At 35.8% G+C, this 23604-nt stretch overlaps 1 protein-coding gene across 2 annotated transcripts in view; it reads right to left on the bottom strand.

Annotated features, from left to right (window-relative positions):
- LOC150092875 (uncharacterized) overlaps positions 1–23604 on the bottom strand; it is a 164498-nt gene that overhangs the window by 55493 nt on the left and 85401 nt on the right. For both annotated transcript variants that reach the window (XM_090414799.1, XM_090414798.1), the window contains 2 exons: positions 14033–14197; positions 1271–1417 (listed from right to left, as the gene is read on the bottom strand). In XM_090414799.1, coding sequence (XP_090270925.1) covers positions 1271–1417; positions 14033–14197 — 312 coding nt within the window. The remainder of the gene's footprint in view (positions 1–1270; positions 1418–14032; positions 14198–23604) is intronic.

Below are 23604 nucleotides of genomic sequence, written 5' to 3'. Positions count from 1 at the left end.
TTTTCCTGGCATAATCACATCTTTTATAGCATCCTCAGCTTCAAAAATACCTGGCATCCATTTTCACTCAAGACATTATTTTTCCAGCTGCTAACTGTACACAAATTACAAATCTACTCAACCTTGGAATGATATTCTCACATTTTTGTTGGTGCACCTAAGATCTCAGACCACTCTTAAAACTTTATGCTATACAAAAGAGGGCAATCTGGTTGGTTGATTGATTCTCTCTCACCCTGAAAGCCTCTTTCCAGCCACCACTGCTTCACAGGGTCAATTTCTGTATCTCATAAAGATGTTTCTACAGGCATTCTTTAGCAGAATTGGCATTTGTCAAGTTTCCCATTTCTGCTAAACTTAATGAGCATCAGCTACCCAATATCCTTTTTTGCAGCAGAATTACTGACTCACCAATCCTGTTATTACCATTCATCCTTCATTCAACCTACCTTGTTTCTGTGGGACAGCCTTCCCAATGAAGTACTTCACAAAGACTATAACCTTCAACACTTCAAAAAGTATTAACAAATTACTTTATTTTACTCTTGATCCCTAGCTGAAACAGCACTGATTTGCTACAGACTTCGTAGACTATACCCTACACTGAATTTCTAAACTAATGAATTAGTGCTAGTAGAATTTCATACAATGATTAGATGCAGTACAAATGTATTGAATATACCAATAAAAAATTTTAATCTAATATGATATCATAGTTGTGTAAAGATTTATAATATTAAGCTACAACTTTTAACACAGAACATGGAGAGAAAATTTCATTTCTGAAATAATACTTCTGGATATTTCAAAATTTCCTACTAGTGAATAGAAATCTGCTAGCATGGTTGGGTGAGTATCTCAGCTCTTCAATCTAGAGTAGGAAAAAAGTTTATAAGTCTCTAAGTAGTATAAGATTTTTTTTTCATGTGGCAGGAGATCACCACTCTGCTGACTGGACTGAGATAGCTTAAAAAAGTACTACATGACTTCTAGAATAGCATTCCTGGTTTATCTAGTCCTTAGGAATCACTATGAATTGAACCCTAAGCTGTATATTATTGTGATATATACTCACAATTTTTAATAATTGGATAGAGGGGAGGGGTAACAGTTCTGCAATGAATTACCTCAGTAATCAAATATGTCAAACAGTAACATACAAGTTTTTTGCTCCCTTTTTTGATAATTAAAAAAAGATACTTTATTATAAAGGACTCGGCTTATATTCTGTGATAAATCAGTATTCACTGTTAAGAAATCAATCTTGTACCTGCCATTTCATCAGGATGTGGTCTACTGCCCTTAGATGGAAATACAATACAGTCTCTTATATGATGGAGATCTTTGACATCTCTCGCAATAAATTTCCTAACATCTCCAGGGTGCATGCAAGGACTCTTCGTTACCAGTACAGTTCCTAAGGAAGAATATGAAATATAATACATATACAAATCAAAAGCATATCAGATGAATCGTGTGACTGCATGGTGGTCAAAAAAAATAAGATAATAGTATTGCACCATATTTCAAAAATTATACAGACAACTGATTTTTTTGTTTACAAAATGTTTATTTTCACAATCCTGTAAATGTACTATAGTGCTAAAATAACAAAATGATTTGCAATAATGAACTATGGGAAGTCTCAGCCTGAGACTTGGAGATCCAGTGCTGTTTTAAGCTCACTATTACAAACTGTAAAAGCTAAAAACTTTCACTATAGTAAACTGAATTTCCCAACAAATGAAATCACTATCAGGAGATAAAGTAATAGTAGGAAATTGTACATTGACTATATAACACAAAGGAAATTTGTGGGAAATACAACAAACCAAATGACAGGTACCAGAACAGATGTAATTGGAGGAAATAAAACAAACGAAAATCATGGGAAATCTAAAAAGGAAACTGCAGGAAATAAAGCAGAACAAAAGAAAATTATGATGAATAAAAGAAATCACAGGAACCAGCATTTGTACTGGTTCCCGTGATTTCTTAAACAAATTTGGTTGCATCTCATTGTCAAAAATCTGGTAGACTAACATTTTCAGACCTTCAGTAAACATAAAGGAAATGGCCAGAAACTATGTGCTGACAAACATAAAAGTGCGTGGCAGGAACTATATGTAAAGCACACAAAATGAAAACTTGAAATGGTACTAAAGCAAGCAATAATATGGAGTCATGTGACCTAGAAAAGGATAAAATCATAAAAAGACTTAACATTTGAATTTAAAAAGTTAAGTCTTTTGCTATTATAGCTTTGATGTAGGGATTTCATTTCACCACTAGTGGTCAAGGCCAGTAGAATTATAGCTGATCAAATCAATGTCACTTTGGCATACTGTTTGAATTGTAATGTAGTTTCTCTGTGGGTGTGTGCATGCGCACGTGTGTACTCCAGATCATGGCCTTGATATTAAGGTCAAAACATTGGGAAATCACACAGTAGTTGTCTCCATGCTTCATCCTCAATTGGATGAGTTATACTGGAAAGAGCTGAGAAAGGAAGGGATCTTGGGATGATTGGTAGATAGAAATTTGAAGTTCAGAGGACATATTGCAAAAGTCATGAAGACATCTCAGAGAACTGCTGCAATATTGAAAAGGACACTAACCACAAAATAAAAGAATGATGATCCCATTGTATGAAGCCCTGATCAGAAACAAATCTGGATTACTGGGATCAGAATTTTTCACTGGGATTTGAAGAGGATAAATTAACCTTGGAGAAGGTGCAAAAGCAGATAACAAAAATGATATTAGGACAGTACAATAGCTATGAGGATAGACTGAGGGCATGCCAACTGCAGTCTCGTATATAGAAGAAGGTGAGGTGATGTGACTGGGACATTTAAACTGTTGAAGGGTTTTTATCAGATTAATACTTGGGAGATTTTTCATATGGAGTAACAAGGAACCATCCTGGAAGATGCAAAAGGAAGCAGTGAATAAAAGTGCAAGGAGTAAATTTCTGCACATAACATGGCTGTAGCATGGAATGAATTGTCTGAGAGAGTGGTGAAAGTGTAAATAGTGAAAGAATTTAGTCTAGAAGAACACAAGTCTTATATTAAACACCATGAGCCTGAAGACTTGCAGAACATGTGATCAACACTAAACATAGAGTTCGATGGAACAAGACAAGAGAGTGGTATGATAGACTTTGTATTGCACAGTTTTGTCCTCCCATGATGAGTCTTGTGACTCCATGGATGTCAAGAAAATAAGAATACCTGTGCATCTTTTGAAGGCAAGGATGACACAGTATTAAGTATAGATCTTGATCAGAGCTGACATGGCATGTAATTAGTATGTATTGAAAATGAAGAATCAGAACCAATAACTGAGCATAGAAATATACTTATCAGATTGCTAAAAAATACATGAAACCAATACGAAAAAAATGAATTCGGCAAACTCTGAATTTACAAGCTAAAAAGAAAAAACAAAAAGGAACAAAAAATCTGTTGTAAACATGGCAAGCCAGCAACATGTCTGTGTGTGCTGGCTATTTTATTTCAAACATCACATGTAGGGTAGAGATAAATGTGAGCCTGTCAAGTGGTGAACCTTAATGCTCTTAATGTCATCCTTACCTTTAAAAAATGCACACAGATACACCAAATTAATAATTCTTCTCTAATACAATCTCATTTACCGTATTTTCTGGTGTATAAGATGTACTTTTTTACCTTAAAAATTCATCTTAAAAATGGGGTGGGTCTTATATAATGAAGGTAAAGATTGTTTCCTCTTTTCAAAGTCATACACACTCCCATTTATGTTCCAAGATCTTTGTAGGCGGTTAATGGTGCAATCAAATTGATGCATGACCTTCACTTGATTTTTAGCGTGTCATTGGCTAAGAACAGGGAGTCCCTATTCAAGTTTCATAATATCTTATCCGAGTAATCAGTTACCGATGTTTATCAGTATTGAGTTGACGTGTTGAGATATTTTGTGTTCAGTTTGATATTTCCCCGTAGATCTTAGTGATGGAAAAAAACAGGTGACATTCATATACTTCAAGTTACAAATTGCAGGTTGTAAAATATGCGGAAGAACATGGGAATAGGGAAGCTGAAAGACATTTTGGACCTCCGCCTACAGAAAAAATTATTAGAACTTGGCGTGGCCAGAAGAAGATTTTGTACAATTTGCATAATGAAAAGCACGCGGAACGTGGAAAAATTGCGAAGTGGCCAGAACTAGAGACCAAAGTTTTGAAATGGGTGCAAGAAAATCGACAAATTGGCATTGCCATTTCAACAAAAATGATTCGTACACATGCAGTCAAAGTAGCCTGTGAGCGTAACATTGAAGATTTCAAAGGTGGTACGTCATGGTGTTACCGTTTCATGTAACACAGTGGACTTCGTATGCATACAATAAAAAAAATCAGTCAAAAAATGCCAAAAGAATATGAAGACAAAATTATTTCTTTTCATAAATATGTGATTCAACATCGAAAAAATTACAATTTTGAAATGGGACAGATAGCCAATATGGATGAAACGCCCCTAACCTTTGATGTTCCCTCAAAGAACTGTAGCTGAGAAAGGTAAGAAAAGCATTACAATCAAAACTAGTGGTCACAAAAAAACACACTACACTGTAGTTCTTGCATGTTGTGCTGATGGTACGAAGCTGCCGCCAATGATAATTTTTAAGCGGAAGACTCTGCCTAAAGAAAAAATACCTACAGGACTGATTGTACATTTGCATGAAAAAGGTTGGATGGATGAAAGTGGCATGAAAGTGTGGATGGATAAAGTATGGAAAAGAAGGAATGGTGCACTACTAAAGAAGAAAGCTCTTCTTGTATTTGATCAGTTCCGGGCTCATCTGAAGGATTCAATCAAACAAAAATTCCAAGAGTGCAATACTGAATTGGCTGTCATACCAGGAGGACTTACATCACAACTGCAGCCACTTGATGTATCTTTAAACAAACCCTTTAAAGTCTTTATGAGCGAAGAGTGGAACAAGTGGATGATGAATGCCGGTGTACATCAGCTAACACCAAAAGGTGCCCTGAAACAGCCATCAATCTCTCAAGTGTGCGAGTGGGGTTAAGACATCTTGGTCGAAAATGAATGAACAAACTATTGTTAAATCTTTCTTGAAATGCGGAATTAGCAACGCCCTTGATGGAAGTGAAGATCATTTCTTATATGAAGATGATGATGATGAACAAGAGGAAGAAGAAGAAAGAGAAGAAATTAATGATGATAGAGAAGAGTCAGATGACAGTGACATGGGTTTTGCAGGTTTCTGAAAGGTCAGTTTACTATTAAAAATTACCTATTATTTTATCCATTTTTTTTTAAATCATACTTTAAAGTTTAGGTTTTTTCCAGAAAATTGTATTAAATTTCTTGGGTGCGTCTTATACATAGGAAAATACGGTAATTAAGATTTCTTTAAAGCAGTTGGATAAAGGGCTGCTCCATTACCAAAACAGCTTTACTTTTCTCAGTTTGAAAATTTATGTTTTTCAAGTGCATAATTCTGAAAGTATTTAAATTAACTAACTTCAAATTTATAACTGTAGAGAAATACTAACAGTTTACTACATTAGCAAAAGATGATTACATATAAAGCAAGTTACACAGAACTGATAATAATACATGCAACACTAAAAAAACAGGAAGGGATCATACAATGGAATCGAAGCTTCTATAGCCCATCATATTAAGAGCATTGCAGAATATGAATACAAATGTTATTTCTTATTTGATCCTGATTAGCTCCAGAAACAAGTATGAGAGATATCACATTAAGTTACTAGTAGAGAGATGACCCTCATAATAGTGAGAAGATTGGTTCTGTCACACAAGAAAAGTAATAACTAATAATACACACAGCCATGAAGTAAGGAATTTGGTTGATGAATCAAATCAGGCTTCTTAACTGAACCAGTCAAGTTTTAAGATTTGAATAACCATTCATTTATTTGAATTTATTTGAATAATCATTCATTTATTTGAATAAATGAAGTAGGACCAAAAATTATTGGCATTAGTGAGACTTGGCTAACCTTACTAATGGCAATAATTTTTGGTCCCACTATATAATTAAGAAGCAGAAATTCTTACAAGAATAGAATGTAATGATACAGTGTATTCAGGAAGTAAAATCAGGATAGAAAGGTTAGGGGATTGCTAATGACTGCAGAGAAATACAATCCACCAGAACCAAGATACCGAATTGTTGAGTGTATGACTTCAAGGATTGCTATAAGGTAAAGATTAATAGGACAAAATACATAATGTACACCCACAGTTCATAGAACTGAAGCTGGCACATTGCCAAGAATAGTCAATTCATGCTGAAGGAGAGAAAGAAATAAAGAATGTACAAATTGGTTACTAACATGTGCTTTACACGTAAAATTTTCCAACTGTTATATAAGCAAAATAGTTACCACTTTAAAAACTACAATGCTCATAAAAGAAAAGTTAATTTTCCGACGTTGATGATATCTAAAAATACAAACTTATTTAATACTGACCATTTACAAGCATCTTACATTATAGCCTACCAGTTTTGCTAGCAAACTGTCTAGCTTTTTCAAGGTGTTTACGGAAAGACATAAAAACTAGTAAATGCAAATTGAAAAAAACATAAAAACGTTGTAAACAAACTAGTAGCTAAGGTTACACGTTTGCGTGACAGAGACTGAAAGGACTTATTGTTCTTATTCATTATCACACATGCATGTTTGTTGTAAATGTGTAATGTGATTACTGGCCAGCTGTAGTTCAGATGGATTTAGAGAGAGGATCAGGTTTTTCCACGAACTGTTTAGGATTGGACCCTGATTTCTGCTGAGGTTTCCGCCAGTTATTAACACTATTGTGGCTTCCTTGAATAAACAATGTCTGTAGTTCGTCATCCAGATATGGCATGGAGCTGTTTTGCCACTCTATCATGTGGTTAGACGTGCAGAAATTATGTGCCAAGCCAGAAGAGATACTTCTGTTGTGGTTTACATCACCAACATGTTCGTTTTGTCTGATTTCTAAACTCCGTGAAGTTTGTCCGATGTAGACAAGACCACAGGAGCAAGGAATGTAATATACTCCTGGATATTTATAGAATGGCACCTTATCTTTTGGGGGATCCTAAAACCTGTCTGATGCTGGTGGTTGATTTGAAGACCACTCTGATGTTGTAGGCTCTTAGTATTCTGGCTATTTGATAAGAAATTGACTTAATGAAAGGGATTACTACAGTAGAAATGTGCTGGGAGCTTGATTCTTCTTGTCTGGGGTTGTCACCGTATAGATATTTTTTGATGATGTTTGGAGGATATCATTTTGTGATAATGTGTTGGCTATTAGTGTGAGTTCAGTCTGTGTATCCTCCTCTTCTGATATAAACTTTCTGGCTCTATATTTCAACATGTGGATAATGTTGAGTTTGTGTATCTTGTGATGGTTTGAAATATAATGAAGATATTTTCCAGTATCTGTGGGCTTTCTGTAAATAGATAATTTGACACTATTTGATTGTTTCTTTATCAAGATGTCTAAAAAATGCAGTTGGCTGTTGTTTTCCACTTCCAGAGTGAAAAAATCTTGTTATGTATTGAGTTGATTTTATTCACAAACGATTTTAGGTTTTCTAAGCTGCCTTGCCATATAATGAAAATATCGTCAACATATCTCCACCATATAGATGGTTTAGGGGAGATTGTGGAGAGAATTTCTTTTTCAAGTGCTTCCATGAAAAGGTCTGCACAAGATGGTGATAGTGGGCTTCCCATTGCTAGGCCTTCTAATTGTTGGTATATGGTGTTGTTGACCTTGAAGAAATTAGATTGAAGGGAGTGTCTAAACATCTGTGTGATGTCTAGAGGAAAGAAATCTTGGATGATGTTTATTACCTCTTCTACTGGTACATTGGTGACAAGGGATACAACATCTAGACTGGCTAGCATGTCTGTTGGTGCAATCTTAATGGCTTGGAGTTTATTTAGAAAATGTTGACTATTCTTGATATAGGATTCTGTTGATCTTATTTTATTATTTAATAAGTTTGCAAGATGCTTTGCCAAAAGGTAGGTTGGTGATGATCTTCCATTAACGATTGGACGGAGAGGTATATCCTTTTTATGTATTTAGGTGTCCCATATAGTCTTGGAGTGATAGGATGCGAGGATTTTAGTGTTTTCTTCACTTCTTCTGGCCAAATGTTACAATTTCTGATTAGTTGGTTTGTTTTATTATGATTTTTTATTGTGGGGTCTCTGTCTAGGATCTTACAGGTGGAGTTGTATAGCAATATGTTTAACTTATCATAATAATCTTTAGAGTTAAGCAAAACTGTTGAATTTCCATTATCAGCCTTTGTAATAATGATATCTTTGTTTTTCTTCAAGTTGAGAATTGCCTTTCTATCATAAGGAGATGTGTTGAGAATAGGTTGTTTGGCTTTGACTAGGATTATCATACTTTTGAATCTAATAGTGTTCGATACGTTTTGCGGTAGTGGATATAGGCCTTTTTCAATTCCACACATGAAATCTATTTTAGGAATGTGTTTGGGAGTAATCGCAAAGGTAAAACCTTTTTTGAGAATGTTGGATTCATTTTTTGTGAGACTATGATTCGATAAATTAAAGATCATTTTGTCGTCCGGAAGGTTGTTTTGTGTCCAATATTTTTTATTGTCAAGGTCATTGAATTTCCTAATTTGTTTGTCCTTATAAAGTTTGAAAGTTTTTTCATAACTCCGTTGTATCATTTGATCTATTTGGTTCCATATGGTATATTCTACATTGTTAGAAATGTCATCAAAGAACTTGCAGCAATTAATATCACTTTTATTTAGTTTGTATCTCGTGTGTGGAATCCTTTCTCTTATAAGCGCCAATGAAGTGCGTAGATAAATTTTTTTAGCTGATATAGAGTTGATATGACCTCTGGAATGATAGAGAATTCCCTGCAATGTTTAAGGAACATTAGATGGTTCAAAAGTTTGGCTTTTCTGCATTTTTCTCTTTCCATGCACCGAACTTTGTGTTTCATTAAACTGTTTAAACTAAACACATTTGGTCGTTTGATAATTAAAAATACAAACTTACTTAATACTGACCATTTACAAACATCTTACATTATAGCCTACCAGTTTCGCCAGCAAACTGTCTAGCTTTTTCAAGGTGTTTACAGAAAGACATAAAAACTAGTAAATGGAAATTGAAAGGAACATAAAAACGTTGTAAACAAACTAGTAGCTAAGGTTGCATGTTCGCGTGACAGAGACTGAAAGGACTTATTGTTCTTATTCATTATCACGCATGCGCGTTTGTTGTAAACGTGAATGTGATTACTGGCCAGCTGTAGTTCAGATGGATTTAGAGAGAGGATCAGTTTTTTCCATGAACTGTTCAGGATTGGACCCTGATTTCTGTTGAGGTTTCCGCTGGTTATTAACACTATTGTGGCTTCCTTGAATAAACAATGTCTGTAGTCGTCATCCAGATATGGCATGGGGCTGTTTTGGCACTCTATCATGTGGTTAGATATACAGAAATGATGTGCTAAGCTGGAAGAGATACTTCTGTTGTGGTTTACATCACTAACATGTTCTTTTTGTCTGATTTCTAAACTCCGTGAAGTTTGTCCGATGTAGGCAAGACCACAGGAGCAAGGAATGTAATATACTCCTGGATATTTATAGAATGGCACCTTATCTTTTGGGGATCCTAAAACCTGTCTGATGCTGGTGGTTGATTTGAAGATCACTCTGATGTTGTAGGCTCTTAGTATTTTGGATATTTGATAAGAAATTGACTTGATGAAAGGGATCACTACAGTAGAAATGTGCTGGGAGCTTGATTTTTAATTATCAAACGACCAAATATGTTTAGTTTAAACAGTTGATGATAGCTGATGAACTGCAGCCAAAGAGAATAGAAGTTCAACTAGTGACAATAGCACATTTGAGGATATCAGATGTGAGATTGAGGCCAGCAGAACAAAATGTACAGTTGAGTGCCGCTATAGACCGGGAGATGGAATAGATGGAGATAGTATGCATTGGAAAACAGAGTCAATGAGTGCAGGACAGGTAATTATTATGGGGAATTTCAACTATGGTAATATTGATTGGACCGAGTAGAGGACTCATGGGAGGAAGGAAATGGATTTTATGCAGTTACTAAGAGATAATTACATGAGGTAGTATGTAATAGAATATACTCTTAGTATATTCTATTACATACGAGAGTGCTCGATCTAGTAATTGCATCCGAGAATTTGACTATAATGAATATGACCACGTTGCCACCAACTGGTAAGAGTGATTATATGGTCTTGACCTGGGAGGTGGCTAAATATGTAGAATTTTCATGTGTAGAATATTCAATTATATGTGGAATAACCATGCTGGTAAGTATGATGAGCTTAGGAGATTGGATCAGTGCCATGGCATGTAAAACTTCAAGGGCTGGATCTTGATATTGCATGGGAAGTAGTAAAGGAGTATTTGAGGGAGGTAATGGCTGACTGCATACCTAGAGTCAGGGGAGTAAATCAAGTAGGAGTTAAATGGATGAATAACACCATTAAGTTGAGCTGCAAAAGAATAAACAATTGTGGAGGGAATTTAAGGAGAAATTTGACCTGCAGGTACATGAACAGTACAAGGCACAGGCCATAAGGGTAACTAGTGTGGTAAGAAAAGCAAAAGCAGATTATGAAAGGAAGTTAGCAACACAGGCTAAAGAGAATCTCAAACAATTCTTTCGATATGCTGCAAGTAAAAGAAGAATATACATATGGCAATGCACACGACAGAATGATTTTAAGGAATGTCGATGGTAGGGAGGTAACTGAATCAGTCAAAACAGTAGAATTACTAAGTGAACACTTTACAAGAGTAGACCATCCAGGTGGTGATACTGCAGGAATGAGGGAACCGATGGCTTATACAGGAACTGAGATGAATGAAATGGAAGTGAATAGAGTATTACAGAACTTTAATGTGAATACATCTGTGAGATTGGATGGTTTACCAGCTCATCTTATGTGAAGGGCAAAGGAATTGTCAGTGACCTTGACCATATTGTTTAATTTAAGTCTCAGTTCTGGGTTAGTTCCGAGGAGGTAGAAAGAGGGGGAAAGTAGTTCATTGCATAAAGGAGGCTTCAGGGCTGCTGTTGCAAATTACCAACCGATCAGCATATCAGGAGTCATTGTCGAGGTACTGGCAAGAGCAAAATACAGGAATCGATAGATGGAAATGGAATACTGTATTGGGGGGGGGGGGGGAAGCACGGTTTTGTGTAGGGTAGCTTACACCTCAGTAACTTGCTTACTTTTTATAATACAGTGATGGCTGAATTGGATAAGGGTAATGGGTTTACAGTGATACTGCTGGACTTTGCAGATGGATAGCAGGGTGGTTGATGGAGAGATATCAGAGAGGAGTTTATTCAGGAGTCCAAAAGAAGGTCTGTGACTAGTGGTGTGCAACAGGGTTCTGTTCTCGGACCACTGCTATGTAATTTGTTCATTAATGATATTGGAAAGGATCTGAGAGGAACTGCTCAGTTATTTGCTGATGATACTAAGCTGGGTAGAGCAATAGCGAATACACATAATGTCAAAATTTTGCAGGATGATTTGGATAGATTGGCAGACTGGGTTAAGGAGAATGGATGTCAGTTTAATGTGGCAAAGTGTAAGGTTATGCATTTTGGGGTGAAAAGATTATCAGCAGTATACCACACTGCTGGAACTGTACTCCATGAAATTGACAAAGCCAGAGACTTGGGAGTGTTGGTGGATAGGGAGTTGAAGTTTAGAGGGCACATCACAAAAGTGGCTAAATCAGCTCATCAGATCACTTGGTTACTGAAGAATACTTTGACGAGCAGAGACAATCAGGTAATTGTTCCTCTTTATAAGACCCCATCTTTACTACTGTGCACAGATCTGGGTGCCAGGGTTTCTTGGTGATGTGGAGGAGATAAAGAGGATCCAGAGGAGAGTGATCAAGATGGTAGCTGGTCTATGGAATGAACCTTACGAGAATAGGTTGAAGATTTGTAGGTTACAGAAATTGGATGATAGGCGAAAAAGGGGTGTATGATTGAGATATTCAAATTACTGAGGGGTTTTTACAAGATTAATTCAGAGGAAATTTTTCAGAACAGGTCTAGTGGTGGGAGAACTAGGGACCATCAATGGATACTGAGCAAGAGTGTGGTTAGCAAGGGTGTTAGACTAGATTTTTAGTTGGAGAGTAGTGAATGAGTGGAATAAGCTGCCATAGTCTGTTGTGGGTGCAATGACTGTGAATTAGTTCAAAGCAAAGTATGATAGATACTGTATGAATGCTGAATAGTTCTTGATATGATGTTTAGGGCCTTCTTCGATGAGTCTAAGGACTCCTTGGAATTGCCTGTAATAATAATAATAATAAAATTATCTTTTGGTTGCACTACATAATTCAGAAGACCTACAGAAATGGAGATGATTAGAGAAGGGCTCTTATAGTATACATCTACAAAAATGGAAATAAAACTATGTGAAATTACAGAGGAATTTCCCTATTCTTAGTATATCTTAATGTTCCAGATAAGATTTACGAAAGCATAATTCAGATGTTAAAGAAAAAATTTAGAAAATTAACTTCAGGAAGAACAAGACGAGTTCAATACAAATGGAGATTATGAATATCACAGGCTTTCACTTGAACACAAATGGTCAAGAAACCATGGAATGTAAAATTAATCTAGAAAAGACACATGAAAAAATACCATGAGAAAAACTTTTCAAAACACCGATGTTATATGGGGTAAAGAGAACATTATACACTCAGAGCAATACATAATACCTATTTAAGATGTAAGACAACAGTTAGAATTGAAGGAAGTACAAGAAGATAGATGTAAAATAAAGATGCATACTTTCTCGACTGTTATTCATCATCTATATGGAACATATTATGAACAAAAGTGACATTAGGGCTGATATCAAAATTAAAGATATTCACAACTCATCTCTTGACTATATGCAGATAACGTTATACTACTATCCAGTAAAAGTTTTCAGGATTCTTTAACTATAATGAATAACTGATAAACAAATTCAACAAAAAAATCACAATAAAACGAAAAAACTATAAAAATAGGTAGGAAAGTAAAAAGCGTCACCTTCATTTTAAGTGGAGAACAAACTATAGAACACGTAAAATATTTAACTTTTTAGGCACAATTTTTAATGAAGATAATAAATCAAATGACAGAGAGAGAGAGAGAGAGATAACTCAGATAAAACATTAAATGAGCGGTATGCAAGACAGTGTTCAAACCAACTTTTAACTTGTGAATATTAAAAAAAAAAACAGTTGATCCAAGACTGAAGATAACAATTAAAGAGTTCTGAGAAAAATTAACAAAGTGGGAAGAGATAATAACAATGGCAAAAATCACATGTGAAATGAAGATATCATGAAGGAAGAACTTCACATTGTTAACATGATAGAATGTATAGCAGAATCTGAGATGGTATTGTCACTTAAACAGAAAAAGTAAGAGGAAATGTTAGCAAAATAAGTGATGCAGCAATTGAGAAAATGACTCTCAGAGGAGGATAACGATCTTATGTGGACTGATGCAGCCTGAAGTGCATTAGAACAATAAAGTACAAAGTAAGATCCAACAAAATTGAAATAATGACAAATAACAGGCCCAGAGGGAAATTGATGACAGAATTAGTAATAATATAACTTTAAATGTTCAATACTATTAGAATATGTTCCACCCTCCTTGAGTGAATATATACTGAATTTTATGTGATAATGATGCTCTAAAATGTAGAACATTTTAAGAGCATCATTATCACATAAAATTCTAATTATTCAGATTATATGCTGAAAAAATTAGCACACATTTAAATTACAAGTTATGAGGAAGCGATATTGTATTAAAGTAAAACATATAACCTACATAACCAGAAAGGGAGGGGATGGAACAGATAAAATAAAAAAGCTAAACCAATTTCTTTATTCTCACCCTTTAAAACAGTGTTTTCATCAGTGGCCTTTCTATGCATAATGTTATTTGTATATTGCACAAACACCTCACCATATTTCAAAGTTCCTGTCTCATCAAAAACTCCAAACATGGTTCGTCCCTTGTCTGGTGGAATACGAATTCTAGCTTTTGACCTCAGCATTTCTGTAAGATAAAGAAAGCAGTTAATATTTAAAGATATTATAATTAGCATATTAACAGCAAATAGTAGTTCCATTAATACTACAGATAGAGTGAGAGAGAGAAAGAGATCAAAAAAATATATTAATGAAGTTGAAGAATGAGTTAAAGTACACATGCAGATAGATAATGGCAAACAGAGAAAAAAAAATGAGTGGAATAGTGACAGAGGTGGCAGCTGAAAGGAGAATTGAAAATACAGATTTCTGCTTCCCTTGAAATTTCAAGGGAAGCAGAATGGCAAACTATAAAAGGACACAGTAAGGAATAGAGAGTGTGAGTGTTATTTAGTGTAAACCTTATATTTTAAGATGAGAAGAAATAACAGATATCAAAAGTGTGTTTGCACAGCAGAACAGAGAGAGAGAGTTATGAATAATGTGGAGAACAGCAAAGGAAAGGACTGTGGATTGTATTAATGAGAACAAATAATTTGTTACCGAAAATTATATGTACAATAGGATTTGAGTCTGAGTTTCAAAGACTGTGAGCTGTTAAGAGGATTTCAATAGGATGCAAAAGTGGATATATTATTATTATTATTAAAAGACCAGATCTCCCATGTACTCATCATGGGAGGTACACTATTAGACACAACACCAATCAAACCGTGCTTTAAACTCATGCAAAGTATCTGCATTCACCACAATGTCAGGCATTGCATTCTTCTGCTCACACAACTCTCCTACTCCTAATATCCCTACTCATATCCTTCTTAAATAGGTTTCAGGGATGTCCGCTTACTCTACCCCCATTCTGTGAAAAATTGCTTCCATATTAACCAGGTAACAACCCATTGCCAACTTAAATATCTCAATCATGTGCTCTCTCCCTCCTGTTCACAAAAAAATCTTTATATCACTAATTATATGAAGAGCCAAAGGCTTCAGTTCGGCGACATGAACTTATTTAAGTTAAGGGATATTATATCCCATATTGCTTCTTAGCCGAATAAGAAACTCAGAGTTTCACGCCAAATATAGAAACTATATAAAGTTCGGCGATTCCAAGCACAAGCAAATACCTGGATAGTGCCGTACCTGATCCATTAGGTATTGCAAGCTGAGGCAACCCATAGAAAGGGTGGAGCAAGCTCCGATCACTATTCTTGGTATTTACCCATAATGTGAACTTAGCTCCTAAGAGCTGTATTATTGTTCAACATTATGAGAGGTCACTACCCAGACCGGTTTCAACCTTTTTTGAGGTCTCATCAGTGAGTAGGTAGACGTAGTTAATACCAAGTTTGTAGCGAATAGAACTTGCATCCCTTTTATGAGAATTGCCAAGAAGGTGTCCTAATAAATTACTAATTATATGAAGAGCCAAAGGCTTCAATTCAGCGACATGAACTTATTTAAGTTAAGGGATATTATATCCCATATTGTTTCTTAGCCAAATAAGAAACTCAAAAAGTTTCATGACGAATATAGAAACTATATAAAGTTCGGTGATTCCAAGCGTAAGCAAATACCTGGATAGTGCTGCACCTAATCCATTAGGTAGTGCAAGCTGAAGCAACTCATAAAAAGGTTGGAGCAAGCTCCGATCACTATTCTTGGTATTTACCCACAATGTGAACTTAGCTCCTAGGAGCTGTATTATTGTTCAACATTATGGGAGAAGGTCACTACCCAGACCGGTTTCAACCTTTTTTTGAGGTCTCATTAGTGAGTAGGACACCTTCTTGGCAATTCTCATAAAAGGGACGCAAGTTCTGTTCACTACAGACTTGGTATTAACTAGGTCTACCTACTCACTGATGAGACCTCAAAAAAGGTTGAAACCGGTCTGGGTACCTTCTCTCATAATGTTGAACAATAATACAGCTCCTAGGAGCTAAGTTCACATTATGGGTAAATACCAAGAATAGTGATCGGAGCTTGCTGCACCCTTTCTATGAGTTGCCTCAGCTTGCACTACCTAATGGATGGATCAAGTGCGGCACTATCCAGGTATTTGTTTACGCTTGGATTCGCCGAACTTTATATAGTTTCTATATTCGACATGAAACTCTGAGTTTCTTATTCTGCTAAGAAACAATATGGGATATAATATCCCTTAACTTAAATAAGTTCATGTCGCCAAATTGAAGCCTTTGGCTCTTGATAAAATTAGTAATTTATTAGGACGCCTTCTTGGCAATTCTCATAAAAGGGATGCAAGTTCTGTTCGCTACAAACTTGGTATTAACTAGGTCTACCTACTCACTGATGAGACCTCAAAAAAGGTTGAAACCGGTGGGAGGCTATTATGAGTTCGCTCTCTTAAGATTTTTGCCTTAAGGGAGCAATTGAGTCTCCGGAGAAAGTGTTTTCCGGCACGGCCCGGTGAGGGGCTTTGTCGGTGAATGCTTTTCTTCAGAATACGAGCGGTTCTGCTCAGTGGTGATGGTGGGTGGAAGGCCATCACTGAGTGGAGGCAATGCTGAGATGGACGGTCTTTCACCCACTATTAAATGGTCTAGGGATCGTCTGAATTTTCAGAGACGGCTTTACTTATTCATAAGGTTGCTTTCCCTGAAATATGAATGGCTCTGCTCAGTGGTGAGGTGGGCCTGCCACTGAGTGGAAACCACTGAGTTAAATGATTCTTTGGGTCACTCATTATTGGGATTTAGACAATGTTTTAATTACTAAAATGTCTAAATTACTAAATTTAGACAATTTAGTAATCTGAGGGATTGCATGAGTTTTTGTAGAAGTATTCCAAAAATTAAACATAACTCAATAAAGGTCAAAACCAGTCAGGGTAGTAGCCCTTCTTATAATGTATAGCATTATACATGTCCATAAGGATATGTCCATTATGAGATACTAAGGAAAGTGATGTGAAGTCATCAGTCTCTATATACAAGTAGCCTAGTCATGAAGTGACTTCTTGTGCAAACTTTGTTTGCTAATGCTTGGATAAAGGATGAAACCAAGAATATAATTTCTTTGCGTCGTTAATTTATAGATATAATATGTATACCACCTTCAAACCAGCCCAGAAGCTATCATATTTTTTGCTACCTAGCAAAGATATATTATCACCTCTATCCTTGCATTATCAAATACCATGCATTATCACAGGGGTGGCCAACCTATGGCGCATTGCATGATTAGAAGTGGCGCACTGAACCCCAGAGGGAAAAAAAAAAAATGTATACAATTTATATATATATACATATATATAAAAACACACAATTAACCTACGACTGAATTCTAGAGTGTGCACTTATTATACTTGCTTGATCTTGAAGCAACAGGCACTGGCAAATGCTGACATGCATAACCAGTTACTCAATCAGTTTACAGCTGACTCTCATGTCATAACATTCGATGAACTTCTGATTCGATGTGAGTGAACAATTCTGTGTTTTCAAACTTATATGTTTTTATTAACAGTTCTTTAAGTTTAAGATAAGATTTCTGTTTTCATGAAGGCTTAATCTAGTTCTGTAAATTTAAAAATAAATTTTTTCATTTTGAGCAGGCAAGAACTTGCATATGTCAAGTTCTTGCCTGCTCCCCTAATTTGCTGATTACTGAAACTTGCAATTATTCGGTGTATTTGCATGTGTGTTTTTTTTATACAATATCTTTCCTTTTGATTTACGTATAGTAGGTTTATTCCTAAAATTGAACTGATCATCAGCAAAGCTTTTGTAATGAGGATGTTTGGGTTGTATGTGTGATTGCCAACTGATTACACTGTCCAACACAATTTTTGCTGACTTTTATATGAGACTTGTTTTTTTACTAATGTGGGTGCGCTGATTTCAAATATCAAACCCATTTTTCTCTATCACGTCAGGTTTTTCCTCTATGGCATTTTCTTTTTGCTAATTTGTAAATTTTTGATATTTTTAAGGAGGCAGTACTATTTAGAGGATCAAAAAAATCGATTTTTCAATATTATTTTCTGAAAGTATGTACTTTTAAAAATCTGTCAAAGGGGTGCTTAAAGGTCAAAGCTGTATAACTGAGAGGAGACCTCCACATAGCCTTTAAAGGAATGCGGAGAACCGACCAGGGCTTCTGACCTAATGTCCAATCCTCACCTTCTCGTGGTGCACCCTGTTGGGTATCTACTTTGATACTGAACGAAAGAGGATGGGCTGGCAATTTGGGATTTAGCCGACCAAATTGTATTCTTATTGGTTAAACCAAAATAAAAAATGATGGTACAACATGACAAAATTTCATGCCGGCTGGGGCGTCGCCCGGTTAAACAAGGCCCCCGTTGTTTTCGCCAGGGAACCAGGGCGAACAGCGAAAAGTCAGCTACTGGAACAAATCTGAAAACAAACCCCAACTCAACATCACCAGAGTTAAAGATCGGTACTATCAACGTAAGAAGCCTGAATGGCAAAGAAATGGAGCTAGCTGAGGAATTAGATAAGTACCAGATCGACATAATAGGGGTGACTGAAACAAAAAAGACCAAAACTGGTGAGATCTTTCTGAGCAATAAATACAAAATGTTATATTCAGGCAATAACAATCAAGGAAAAGAAGGAGTAGCCATAGTATTCAACACAAAATACGAGGCTAATCTTCTTGAATGGCAGTCAGTCTCAAGTAGAGTAATGTGGGCAAATATGAGAATGGGGAACTGGACAATGAGAATTATTTGTGCTTATGGTCCCACAGAAGGTTCTACTAAGGTAGAAGTGGAGGAATTTTTTGAGGCTTTAGAAAAAGAAACTGACACAATGAAAAAGGAAAAGTTGGTCCTTGTAGGGGATCTAAATAGCAGAGTAGGAAATGATTGTGAGACATACAAAATATTTTGGGAAAATTTGGAGAAAAGAGCAAAGCTAATAATAATGGCGAATATCTGTTGGATTTCTGCTCAGGACATGGAGTGGTTATTACTAACACCATGTTCCAACATAAAAATGTGCACAAATTCACATGGAGAGAAGAGGCTAGGAATAAGAAAAGTCTCATTGACTATGTTATTGTTGATAGTGATGTTTTCTCCCTGGTGCAGGACACCAGAGTGTACAGAGGATTTGAAATTGGAAGTGATCACTATTTAGTCTTGAGCAGGATAAAATTGAATTTCATATTGAAAAGAATAACATGTAAGAAAGTTTTAAAGCGAATAAAAGTTGAGCAGCTCTCAGATATAAACTGTAGACTAAAATACAGAAATATTATTGAAAAGAAAATGAAAGAGTTTGAGAACAGGAATCAAACCTTGGAGATTCAGTGGCAAACTCTGAAGGAAACATTGATTGATTCTGCAAGAGAGGCATGTGGTGAGGTTGTGTGCAAAGATAAAAAAATCAGAACTCCCTGGTGGACACAGGAAGTTAAAGAGGCAGTGAAGGAAAAGAAGAAAGCATATCAAAAGTTCCTGGCAAATAAGTCAGCTTTTACTCTTACAGAATACAGAGACAAATGTAAGAAAGCTAAACAGTGTGTAAAACTAGCTAAACAAAAGTCATGGGAGGACTTTGGCAAGAATATAGAAAATAAATATCAAGAAGGTGGCAAAATATTCTGGAGGTTGTTGAAGAAGCTTAGGAATGGAGGAAAGAGTGCTGTAAAAGGAGTTAGAGATGATAAAGGTGACATGAAAACAGGAGAAAAAGATATCCTTGAAGTATGGAGTAATTACTTTGAAAAAACTGCTAAATGAAACAAGCAGTGATGACAGCACAGTGATAAAAAACACTGACCAGGCTTGCAATCAGGAATACATATCCATACTTGAAGTAGAAAAAGCCATCAAAGGCTTGAAATGTGGAAAGGCAGCAGGAGTAGATGATATTCGACCAGAAATGCTGAAGTATGGTGGTATAAGAGTCTTACAGTGGCTGCACTGCATAGTTCAGAAAGCCTGGACAGAGGGACGAATTCCTGATGATTGGAGTAGAGCTCTCATAGTACCCATATATAAAAAGGGAAATAAAACTAAATGTGAGATTTACAGAGGTATTTCCCTACTGAGTGTTCCTGGCAAGATCTATGCAAGTATACTTGAGAAACGGTTGAGAAGAATTGTGGAAGAAAAGCTTGGTGAAGAACAAGCTGGATTCAGGCCAAATAGAGGCTGTCAGGATCAGATCTTCACTTTACGACAAATAGTCGAGAAAGCATCGGAATATAACAAAGATCTGTATTTAAGTTTTGTCGATTTGGAAAAGGCATATGACAAGGTGCCAAGAGAGAAGCTATTCAATACGCTGCAGTTATATGGTGTCAATAGGGCATTATATCAAGCAATACTTAGTCTTTATTTGAGTTGTGAGTCAGCAGTTAGTATTGAAGGAAGTACAGGAAGATGGTTTAATGTTAAATCTGGTGTGAGACAAGGATGTACATTATCCCCTCTGTTATTCATTATCTATATGGATCACATTATGAAGGAATGTGGTATTAAACCTGATATCAAAATTGGAGATGTTAATGTCAGCTCTTTGCTTTATGCGGATGATGTTATACTTCTAAATAAATCTGCTACAAGTCTGCAAGATTCTCTGACTAAATTGAATAGCTGTTGTAATAGATATGGTATGAAGGTCAGCAATAAAAAGACAAAGACAATGAAAATAGGCAGAATCATTGAAAATGTCAACTGTGTTGTGAATGGAGAACCTGTGGAACAAGTAAAACATTTCAGCTACTTAGGCACAATTTTTACTGAAGATGGTAAACTAAATATAGAAATAGACAACAGAATCAGCAAAGCTGGTATCGTGGGAAGTCAATTGAATAAATTCATATGGAATAAGAAAGAAATTAGTCGGAACACTAAATTAGCTGTATACAAGACTGTGTTCAAACCAATTTTAACTTATGGATCTGAGAGCTGGGTCAGAAGTAAAACACTTGACCAAAGACTAGAGACCGCAAATATGAGAGTCCTGAGAAAGATTAGAGGCGTGAACAGATGGCATCAATGGCAATATCATATTAAAAATGAGGATATTAGGAAAGAACTTGACATTGTCAGCATCCAGGAATGCGTTAGCAGAGCTAATCTCAGATGGTATGGTCACTTAAATAGAATGGGAGAGGAAAGATTAGCAAAACAAGTGTTCTCTGCCAGGTTGGCAGGAAAACGACCCAGAGGAAGACCAAGATATAGGTGGATTGATACGGTACAAAGTGCCTTAGACGATAGAAATATAAGATCTGATAATGTTGGAGTCTTGACAAGTAACAGACTGATTTGGAGGAAAATTGTAGATAGGAAGTTAGTAATGATGTAATTTTTTCATGTAGTACTGTCATATCCTGTACACCCCTTGAGGGTACATGGCAGGAATTTGATGATGATGATGAAATCTGTTCCTAACTTTTTATCAAGAAATTCGAAAAATTCCCGAAGATATAGCCTATTATTCAAAGCGGTGCGCAGATCAGAATCGGAGCGCTCACTGCTCTCGCTTGTTAGTAAACGAATAAATGCATAAGAACCTGCAACGGCACGTACTGGCGCTTTGAATGCGAGAGAGAGAGGCCGATAATTAGATACGTAACTACTTAACAATATTAATTAAATATTACAAGAATATTTATAAAAAAATAACAATTTTACTTACAAATGAGTTTCAGGGAATAAATTTTTGTTTGTAGCAATTTCTGCTGTGTGTTCTGTTTTGGCAATCCCTTTGAATACTCCAACAGTAGTCGGCCATCATGTGAGAATCCCATCTTCCTTGGTACCGATCTTCCATAGTTTTTAAGTCTTGATGAAATCTTTCACCTTGTTCATCGCTTACAGCACACAAATTCTCAGGAAATCTATCAAGATGACTGTATAGGAAATGAAGCTTTATGCTCATGTCGCAACCTAGGCGCTGGAAATTTTCAAGCATTGTTTCCACCAGATCTTTGTAATTGCACGCTTTTTTGTTTCTAAGAAAATTATTCGCAACCATCGTAAATGAAGTCCAGGCCTCTTTCTCAATTTCGTTCATAGAGTTGATGAAATTTGGGTCTCTCATTAAAGTTCTAATTTGCGATCCATCAAATACACTGGCTTTAATTTTTTCATAACTAAGTCGTGGAAATTTTTCACATATGTATTGGAAACAGTCACCTTGTAAATCTAAAGCTTTAACATACTGCTTCTTCATAAGACTTAGTTTGATGTGTAGAGGTGGAAAAATGATTTTTTCTCTGTCGATTAAAGGTTGATTTATAACATTCTGTTCTCCAACATTTAAGGATATTCTAAGAGGCCAATGTTTTTGACTCTAGTGTTGGTTTCTAGCTCGACTATCCCAGAAGCATAGAAAACACGGAAACTTTGTATATCCTCTTTGAAAGCCAAGTATAAAGTTCACCATTTTAAGATCCACACAGATGATCCAGTTATGGTCTGTATATTTTAATAACTTTGGAACCTTTTTAATGTCCTCATATGTTTCCTTTAAGTGGACTGAATAGCCAAAAGGAATTGAGCCATATACATTCCCATTGTATAGTAAGACACACTTGAGACTTCTGCTTGAACTGTCGATAAATAAACGCCACTCATTTGGATGATATTGTACAACACTCATTTCAGTTAGTAAACCTGACACGTTGTTACAGTAAACAAACCCACACTTGTGTTTAAAATATTGTACAATATTACTTTCCCTGATACAATAAAAAGTTATCTTCGTATCTTGCTCAAGTAAGTTTTTTTCATTTAATCTTGAAGCTAACAATTCAGATGATTCCTTTGATAGGCGCAAATCTCTTACTAAGTCATTCAATTCCGCTTGAGTAAAACGTTGCAGTCCAGAACTAGAAATTAAATTTTCATTCTCTAAATCAACATCTGGGTCTTGCTCCTCAAGAACATCTAGCATATCCCGATCATGCTTGTTCTCAAGTAAAGGAAGTCCTTTATAAATTGGCACGGCTATTTCATTGGAATGAGCAACTGGCCGAATTGCTGAGTCGAGATTTGGATACACATGTTGTTTATTATTTTAACGGTATAACAGAACACAGAAACTAAGTAAATAATTAATTTATTGACTTGATGCTGATATTTCGCTGGTATTATAACCAGCATCTTCAGAGCACAAAAACACTGTTTGTCACAATACGCGAGACTAAAACAACATGGTGTACTTAACCAAAATTGTAGCAGCAACACAAAGACTAGAGTCCTGATTTTGGCGCCCTCTATCTGAAGAAAAAAAAAAAAAAAAAAAAAAAAAAAAAAAAAAAAACACGCTATCATATATTACTAGAGTCCTAGAAAAGTGCTAGTTTTTTCTTAATATGACTGTCTCCCAGATCTTCGGCAAGTTAATACAGCCATATTTGTTGAGATTTGGAGTGTGTTTTAGGGCTTCTGTCGCCTCTAAGAACAATCTCTCTGATTTATATGGGTTTCTGTGTAGTACTTTTGTGTTTTTCCAGTTGATC

This window comes from Typopeltis vanoorti, chromosome 25 (genome assembly GCF_054136105.1).
Source record: "Typopeltis vanoorti isolate ZY-2024b chromosome 25, IOZ_Tvanoo_1.0, whole genome shotgun sequence".
Classification (NCBI taxonomy): Eukaryota; Metazoa; Arthropoda; class Arachnida; order Uropygi; family Thelyphonidae; genus Typopeltis; species Typopeltis vanoorti.
This window is presented reverse-complemented; position numbering and strand designations above follow the sequence as displayed.